This window comes from Macaca thibetana, chromosome 4, assembly GCF_024542745.1.
Source record: "Macaca thibetana thibetana isolate TM-01 chromosome 4, ASM2454274v1, whole genome shotgun sequence".
Taxonomy (NCBI): Eukaryota; Metazoa; Chordata; class Mammalia; order Primates; family Cercopithecidae; genus Macaca; species Macaca thibetana.
The window spans coordinates 165,297,550-165,306,819 of record NC_065581.1 but is presented as its reverse complement, the minus strand read 5'-3'; the positions used below and the strand labels follow the sequence as shown (position 1 = coordinate 165,306,819).

At 45.7% G+C, this 9,270-nt stretch overlaps 1 protein-coding gene across 1 annotated transcript; it reads left to right on the top strand.

The window, feature by feature from the left end:
• Window positions 1–4,659: 4,659 nt before the first annotated feature.
• GPR31 (G protein-coupled receptor 31) lies at window positions 4,660–7,382 on the top strand. Its single transcript, XM_050786374.1, has one exon. The coding sequence runs from the start codon at window positions 4,678–4,680 to the stop codon at window positions 5,761–5,763; it is 1,086 nt and encodes a 361-aa protein (XP_050642331.1). The 5' UTR covers window positions 4,660–4,677; the 3' UTR covers window positions 5,764–7,382.
• The last annotated feature ends 1,888 nt before the right edge of the window (window positions 7,383–9,270 follow it).

The window sequence follows — 9,270 nt, the reverse complement described above, 5'->3', positions numbered from 1 at the left end:
AATGTCTGTAATCTATAGATAACATAACCGATTAGGTCAGGGGTCAATCTTTAACTACCAGGCTCAGGGTGTGGCACCAGGCTGTCTGCCTGTGGATTTCATTTCTGCCTTTTAGTTTTTACTTCTTCTTTCTTTGGAGGCAGAAATTGGGCACAAGATGATATGAGGGGTGGTCTCCTTCCTTATGCCCAACTGGACATTCCCTGTCCAGAGCTTCCCCTTTCCCTCGGCCCCCTAGCTGACATCTCTTCATTCTCCTCTCTCCATGACACCTCTCTCCATAACACCCACCCCCACTGCAGGGGCACCTTCTAGCTAATTGTATCATATTGTTCTCTACAAGTCTGTTCCCACATTCGTCTTTCCCACTAGAACATAAGCCCCTTAAAGTCAGAGTGTACTATTGTCAGAGGCGTTTGATCCAGAGTAACTCCATCTTGAATAGGCGCTGGGGAAAATAAGGCTGAGACCTAGTGGACGGCATTCCGAGATGGTTAGGCATTCTTAGTCACAGGATGGGATAGGAGGTCAGCACAAGATACAGGCTGCAGAGACCTTGCTGATAAACGAATGTGGTAAAGAAGCTGGCCAAAACCTACCAAAACCAAGATGGTAACAAAAGTGAGCTCTGCTCATCCTCACTATTCATTATACGCTCATTATAATGCATTAGCATGCTAAAAAGACACTGCCACCAGTGCCATGACAGTTTACAAATGCCATGGCAGTATCAGGAAGTTACCCCATCTGGTCTAAAAAGGGGAGGAATAATCATGAATAATCCTCCCCTTTTTTAGCATATAATCAAGAAATAACCATTAAAATAGCCAACTAGCAGTCCTTGGGGCTGCTCTGCCTATGGAGTAGCCATTCTTTACTTTCTTAATAAACTTGCTCTCGCTTTACTCTGAATTCATCCTGAATACTTTCCTGCACTAGGTCCAAGAACCTTTTCTTGGGGTCTGGATCTGGACCCCTTTCAGGTAACACTGTAAGCATTTGTATCCTCAGTATGAAATGAGTAACATGCAATGTGTTCTAAATTTGTTGAGTAAATAAGAAAAGAGCTTAACTTTTCCCAAAAGGCAACGTTAAAGAGGTCTGATCCCGGCCCTCAGTAGCCAGGAGGTCATCTCCCAGGCTTTAGGATGTCACGCCCAATGGAGATGTCTTTGTTTGCCTGGGGACCCTCAGCTAGACAGACAGTAATAATGTGGTTTAGGGTGGGGGCTTTGGTCCTGCAGCCTTGGCTCAGCCCCCAGAGCAGCTGGAGACTAAAGACAGCCTCACAGGTGGCCAGCTATGCCTAGGTGAGGGACTCCAGTAAAGACTCTGGATGAGGAGACCCAGGTGAGCTTCCCAGCATGGTAGTGGTCTGGGCACTGTCATCCATCAATACTGAGAAAGTAACACTGTCCTGACTCACAGCAAAAGGACAATGGGAGCCCCATGCTTACAATTATCCTGTTCCATGTACCTCTTCCCTTGGCTGATTTTAACCTGTGTCTTTTCACTGTAAAAAAAAGATATGGCTAAGAATGTAACAGCTTCCTGTGAGTTCTGTGAGTCCTTCTAGAGAATTATCTAACCTGAGAGTGGTCTTGGGGATCCCCAAACTTTAAGTTAATGTCAGGCAGAAGGTGGTCTTGTGGGAACTGTATTGTCTCCCTAGACCTCACAGCGGGCTAACTTCACAATAAGTAGCAGGAGAATCTAAGTCTGAGTATTCATTCAGTCTTTATGAATAACCATCTCTCTGATTATTATAAGATATAACAGAAAAATTAGAAAGGAAAAATGCAGAGAATTAAATTTCTGTATCTGAGTCTGGTGGCACACACCTGTAGTCTTAACTACTCAGGAGGCTGAGGCAGGAGGATCCCTTGAGCCTAGGAGTTGGAGATTACAGTGAGCTATGATAGTGCCACTGCACTCCAGTCTGGGCAACAGAACAAGACCCTGTCTCTAAACAAACAAACAAACAAAAAACTCTTAAATGTATATGTGGGTTTAAGCAATAATTTAGTTTTCATTTAAAGTTAGGCACACGTGTAAATAAAATATACATCATAAAAATTGAAATGAGCACAAAGAAGTTTCCTAAACAAGTAGAGTATTGAAGAAATAGTAGTAATGACTGAAAATAGTCTCTAGGGGTGATAAGGTTTAATAAATCAAAATCCCTAAGGGAGAAGCTCAAATATTATAACTTTAAAAGAGATGGTCTGAAAAAACAATTTAGTGTCTTTCAGAAGTTAAGAAGATGAATCAAAATACTTCAAAAAGGTGCAGAAGTTTTTAAAAAGGAAAATATGTAATTATTAATGTTCACATGCCAGTTGAGCTAAAATATTTATAATTTAGGAAGTTATTGGTATAAACTGAAATCTGAAATTAAGGAGTAGTTTTTAATGTCTGTTAAAGTTTTTAATGTGTTGCAAGAGATATATTTCAATCCATTTCTGTCCTGCATTTATGAAACTTTAAGCACTAAAGAGTTGAATTTGCTGCCAGCTTTTCTGAGGGTCATTTTGTGCCTGACAACATTCGTCCAAATGAGACTAACCACACCACCCAAAGGTCAGTGCTGTGCTCCATCCTCTTGCTCTCCAAGAACCAAGTCGTAATGAGCATGCAACCAGAGATCCTCATTCATAGAAGGTGTCACTGTGCAGAGACTAGTTGGGACATTTCCACAATTCCAGATGCTTGGAGGGCTCTCCAAATTCACCTCCTTAGAAAACGAAAAGGCATGCGGATTTGTATGACACAGAAATGGGATGATATGTGGGCTGGTAGTCTCATTTTAAAAAATACCAGAATAATGAAAGCAAGAAGAATGCAAGTCAAATTACCTCGATATCATACAAATTCACAGCCCTGTGGGACTTGAAAAGGAGTGAAGCGTAACCCATTAGCCATAGGACTATAGGGAAGCTATGAACCCAGTTCTGGTTGAAATTTGGGCTGGGAGGGTCCTGGTCCCACCACTTACCTGCCTGTGACCTTGAGCAAATTACCTAATCTTACCATGCCTCCATTTCTTTATTCATAAAATAGAGCTTCACATTGTATCTACTTCATCTCACTATTGTTTGGTTCATTGAAATAACTTAGGCCAGCACTAACAATTATTGACATGCAATAAACATGCAGTATACTTTAGTAATAATAATTATTAAAGTCTTAAATTTGGATCTTATAATTGAAGGCATCAAAACACCATAGAACTGATATTTCATACAAAAGTGTTTTATCGTGTTTGGAGATAATAAGAATAGTTTTTTTAAGCCTATGCCTCAGAGAGGCATTAATAAATATTCTAGTAGAAGCATCAAGCTCTCACAATGCCCAGACATGGCTCTAAGTGCTTTACCCGTAACAGTACCTTGACTACTCAAAAGAACTCTGCAAGGAAGTGTTACCATCTTTACCTCTCAGGTGAAGAACTTGGAGTACAGAGAAGTTAACTTGCTTTCCCAAAACCACACTGCTAATAAGTGGAGAAACAAAAATTATAACTAAAGTTTACTTAACTCCAAAATTCAAACCAGGCTGAATGGAACCAAGATAAATTAGAGTCAACAGTGGGAGAGGACCAACATAAATTAGGGTCAACAGGGGTAAGACTCACGATGAAGTAGGGTCACCAGTTGGTAAGGATCAAGATGAAGTAGGATCAAGAATGGTTAGGACTGAGATAAATTAGGATCATCAGTGGGTAAGGACCAAGATGCAGTAAGATCAAAAGTGGGAAAAGATCAAGATGAAGTAGGGTCAACGTTGAGTGAAGACCAAGATGAATTAGGGTCAATAGTGGGTAAGGACCAAGGTAAATTAGGTTCAACATTGGGTGAGAACCAAGCATAATAGTGTTATCGATGGATAAGGACTGAGATGTATTAGGGTCACCAGAGGGTAATGATGACTGCACACATTTATTCATCCAAGAAATACCTGTTGATAATGCTGTGTGCCAGGCGTCGTTTGTCACTAGCGACACATGGATATGTGGAGTATGTCCCTGGCTGACGAACCTAACTTTCTAGTGGATTCTATGCATCTTTACAAGCCATTGATTTTTCCATGCTTCCAGAGCCCACTCCAGGCCCTGCTGGTCCAGATCCCAATCCAAGTAGTATACTAGGCAGGAAAGACTCCAGCAGAGAAAATAAGATAAATTTGTATTTAACAAAATAGAAGTACAAATGAAACCATCGACTATGGAATGAGCAGGTTGTCTCAATTCCCCTTTCAAGTAAATGGGGAGACCACATCTGACCAGTGTGTAAAATCAAGTCCCATGCAGAAGGATTCCAGCAAGCGTCCTTTACGTATGAAAAGGAAGAAGAACATTTCCCCGTGAAACATACTCAAAGTAGAGAACAATCTTTTTGATTCCATTGTTATTTTAATTGTATACAGACATAGGGGTCTTTGCATAGTTAAACTTTTCCTTCTTTCGTAACTGGATGCAAAGCCCTGGTCCCCCAGACGTCGTAGGACGTTACTCCTCAGCTTTGCAGCCTGGTGATGTGAAGCGAAACACGATTTCCCCTTTCTTATGGTGGAAGAAAACAGAACACAACAGCAAGGGGCTTTTCCCTCTGCTCGTCCTCTTTCCCCAAATGAATTTTGGTTTGCTGTGAACCCTGTTTGGCTGAGGAACTGTTCTTGATGGGGAAATGTAGATCTTGCCTACTCTGTGGCAGGAAAAGGCCTTTTCTTTCATTTTGTAAGGAAGAGCACAGAGTTCCTCCTGCATCTGCTCCAGCGGTGCCTGCAGCCCAGCACAGCCAGGTGATGCCATTCCCAAACTGCTCAGCCCCCAACACTGTGGTGGCCACAGCTGTGGGTGTCCTGCTGGGGCTGGAGTGCTGGCTGGGTCTGCTGGGCAACGCGGTGGCGCTGTGGACCTTCCTGTTCCGGGTCAGGGTGTGGAAGCCGTATGCCGTCTACCTGCTCAACCTGGCCCTGGCTGACCTGCTGTTGGCCTCGTGTCTGCCGTTCCTGGCCATCTTCTACCTGAGCCTCCAGGCTTGGCATCTGGGCCACGTGGGCTGCTGGGCCCTGCGCTTCCTGCTGGACCTCAGCCGCGGCGTGGGGGTGGCCTTCCTAGCCGCCGTGGCCTTGGACCGGTACCTCCGTGTGGTCCACCGTCAGCTTAAGGTCAACCTGCTGTCTCCTCGGGCAGCCCTGGGGGTCTCGGGCCTCGTCTGGCTCCTGATGGTCGCCCTCACCTGCCCAGGCTTGCTCATCTCTGAGGCCGCCCAGAACTTCACCAGGTGCCACAGTTTCTACCCCACGGCAGATGGCTCCTTCAGCGTCGTCTGGCAGGAAGCACTCTCCTGCCTTCAGTTTGTCCTCCCCTTTGGCCTCATCGTGTTCTGCAATGCAGGCATCATCAGAGCTCTCCAGAAAAGACTCCGGGAGCCTGAGAAACAGCCCAAGCTTCGGCGGGCCCAGGCACTGGTCACCGTGGTGGTGGTGCTGTTTACTCTATGCTTTCTGCCCTGCTTCCTGACCAGAGTCCTGATGCACATCTTCCAAAATCTGGGGAGCTTCAGGGCCCTGTGCGCAGTGGCTCATACCTCGGAAGTCACGGACAGCCTCACCTACCTGCACAGTGTGCTCAACCCCGTGGTGTACTGCTTCTCCAGCCCCACCTTCAGGAGCTCCTATCGGAGGGTCTTCCACACCCTCCGAGGCAAAGGGCAGGCAGCAGAGCCCCCAGGTTTCGACCCCAGAGACTCCTATTCCTGACAACAGCCAGCGTCCTCAACACCCGTGTTTATGGAACTACCTGCGACCTAAATCATAATCACTCCTACTTTGGGATTCTGGAAGAAGAGGAAATCTTGAGACTGCAATACAAGGATCAGAGCATAAACATGAGCACAGTTGCTGCAGGTGTGGTCTTATACTTTGTTGACCGGGATGGTCCTCTGTGATTTTACCTTGTAGAGTGGCAAATCAAAATGAACAAGCCAGAACCTCTTCCTACCCAACTATGATGCAGATTCAGTCGCTGAACTGAAAAGTCGGGCAGCTACTGCATCTCCACACTTGAAGAAATGTAATTTGCTAAATCAGTGAAGGAAGAGAAGAAAGCCGGGTGCTGGCATCTTTCCAACTCTACTTGGTCTCAGCAAGTCACTTTCATTTACTGTGCTTCAGTTTTAAATGCAAAAAAATCTATGTTTTCTTCTCACCTGCTATGCAGACTGGGGATGACCGACATCAGAAAGTGCCCTGGTTCTAAAAGGAGGCTCTGCTGTCTATAAGGTACTGTTGTCCATGCTAGGCTTTATTTGGAGCATAACGTTTTTGTTTTCATAAAATTTTGCTTCATTTTTCTAGATTATACATCATGTTAAGGAAAATGTAGTGAGTTCTCTAGTTTACTGTAAGAAACTTTTTCCTGATACATTTCTGGAATTTGCCTCTAGAGCTGCTTTTTAAGTTTGAATGCCTAAAAGGCTTTTGAAATGTACTTTGCTTCCCCTGATGTGAAAAAAGGGTCACAGAACTTTATGCCTCCTGGGAGAAGTACACAATGTAAGATATCTTGTGGCGTTTGAAATGGTCATTTCTAACCCCGCTGGCACAGCTGGTGGACAACGGTACACGGGACCTGCCAGGGTTCCATGGGCCACAGTGTGAGGCTGGGCAGGTGTCCAACCCCAGCCCCTGGATGCCGTTACAATGGCTCCATCTTTTCATCTCATTCCTTGTGAATTGTGTTCCAAAACTGAGTCTCATGATGATGATAAAAGATTTCCAAAGTCACTTTCCTTGTTGCCTTATCTCTCATTCTCTGCTCAAACCTCGAAGTTTGCTTAGGACCAAAAAGCAGTCACCACCATGCCCAGAGGAGGTGGAAGGCCTGCCTTGTCACCGACATGGGCCTCCTGAGCCTCCCTTCAGCCTCCCTGCAGCTGCACTCCTGTTATTCGTGTGCAGAAGCTATTCTTTATCTCCTAACACGATACAACACTTTTGTACTAAATATCAGTTCTATGGTGTTTTGATGCCTTCGATTATCCCACAGGGGTAGTCCCAAGCTTTCTGTCAAATTCGAGGCCAAAAATGATGGCTTTAGGCAACAGAAAATGGCAAATCTCCCATCTGCAGAGCTGACGGCTTGCCAGGGAGGTTCCTTATCAGAACCAAATTTGAAATGCTGGAGTGGGTTCCGCCTGTTCTAAGAAAGGATGTAAAAATCTGCCTAACAAAAGGAGTATCATTTGGAATTCTACCAGCATTACTTTGCTACTGTCTGAGGTTTTATTTCCTCCTAAGTTAAAAGAATTTCAAAGGGCTAAGAAAGGAACAGTGACCAGATAGTTGTGAGATGGCTGAATAAAATTCTTTAAGGTGGACATGTTCTACGCTGTGCCTGTTTTCTCCCCTTGAAACAGAAAAGAAATATCTTCGTTTTTCTCCCCCTGATCTTAACGCATATATAAATTTTAAATGCCGCTTTGAAAAACCTAACATTTAACAGAATCATTTTTTATATCATAATAAATCCCCCATAAGCATTCACAATAGTCTACACCATGGGTGTTTCTTAACTGTGTTTCTGCTGTTGGATGTTGAGATCCGTAACTCTGCGCAGGTGGAATCCACGCAGTGAAGTGGCATGGTCCCCTGGCAGACGCCCTGTAGGATTAGACCCCCCGATAGACGCCCTGTAGGAGTTGACCTCCTGGCAGACGCCCTGTAGGATTAGACCCCCCGACAGACGCCCTGTAGGAACAGACCCCCACAGATGGGGACAGGCGCCCTGCAGGAATAGACCCCCACAGGAGGGATACAGCCCGCCCCTCCACTCACAGGAAAGGCTCTGCAGGTCAGCACTCTGCACGGGGACTTCATGGGGCTACCAACTCTCCCAAACGCCGTGATCTATGCCTTTTTCCCTAGGGGTGCACTGTCTTTTCTCCAGCATGCTGCGACTTTCTGTATGCTCTGCCCTCACTGCATGCACTTTTAGCTTGGGCGAAATCCCCTGTCTCTGGGGAGGTCTCAGCTCCACACTGCTGTCTCTCGAATTCTTTCTAACATCGCCTGGGTGGAGCTGGCCGCCCTCCACTCTGCTCACAGGTGTGCCTGATGCAGTGCTGCAAGCCTAGGGGGTCCAGAGCTTTTAGGAGGCCCTGATACCTCGGCCAGCCCCAGGTGTTCTGGTTCACTTGGCCTGGGGAGGAGCCTGGGCCCTGGTAGGTCTGAAGTCCCCTCATTAATTCTATCCATGGGCAGCCAAGTCTGAGACTCACCGGGTGAGTGGCTCAGGGCCTGGGCAACAACATCCTGCCCCATCACTTCTTAGCTCTGTGACCCGGGACAAATCACTTCACTACTCTCAACTTTCCCCTTCTGTAAAATGGGGATAAAAATGTACCTTGTGGGATTATGGTGGGGATGAGGTAAAATAGCACAAAACATTTAGCACAGAGCCTGGTATGTCATAAGCGTTCAGTAAATACTAATTTGCTGTTTTTCAGTGATCACACAATTCTATTTTCATTGCTTACTTCCCCAACCAGACTGTGGGGCCTTTGGGGACATAGTTTTCCCCTCTGTATTCTCAACACAGAACCTGGCATGGGAAGGGTGTTTTATGAACTGGAAGTTGACAAGTTCTGTGAAATCAAAGGTTGATTATCATTCTTCTTGGGTAGCAGATCCTTTTGGGATCTTCTGTGGTCCTTCCATGTGCCTCATTTTGCTTCTCACATCTATGAAATGGGACTTTTCTTGTCCCTCAGGAGGCTGAGGATCACGTGAGTGGCCACCACCTCTGGGGCTATTTCTCACGTGTCCAGCCCCATAGCATCAAAGGAGCATCCACAGCACTGCACACAGATGGTGTTTCTTCTTCAAGGAGATGAGATAGCAAGGGTCTTATTTTCTCCAGGTTATTGTCTCTGAATAAGGAAATGACTCAAAAGGGAAGTGTGGACAGACGGTGAGTGGCGAGCCTCAGGACCACGACTGTTTTGCTGCCAGTAGCAAGTTCCAGTTTCTTTTCTGCTGTGACTCACTTGTTGTGATGAGGCAAGGGCACCGTCATGTCTGAGAGCCATGCAAATCAGCACGGTCAGAATTCTGGCAGATCCAGGAAGGACCGCTGGGAGCTTCAGTCTCCACGGGAGGAATGAATTTCTTCTCCGTACAGAGGCAATGCTATCGGCTAGGAAACTCCGCTAGTTGTTTCTCTTTCTAAAACCTACTGGGCAACAGCTAGAGAAAGCTCGTCGTCTG

Coding starts and splice junctions, on each gene's coding strand:
- GPR31 (XM_050786374.1), top strand. CDS start 4,678: ATGGGGAAATGTAGATCTTGCCTACTCTGTGGCAGGAAAAGGCCTTTT.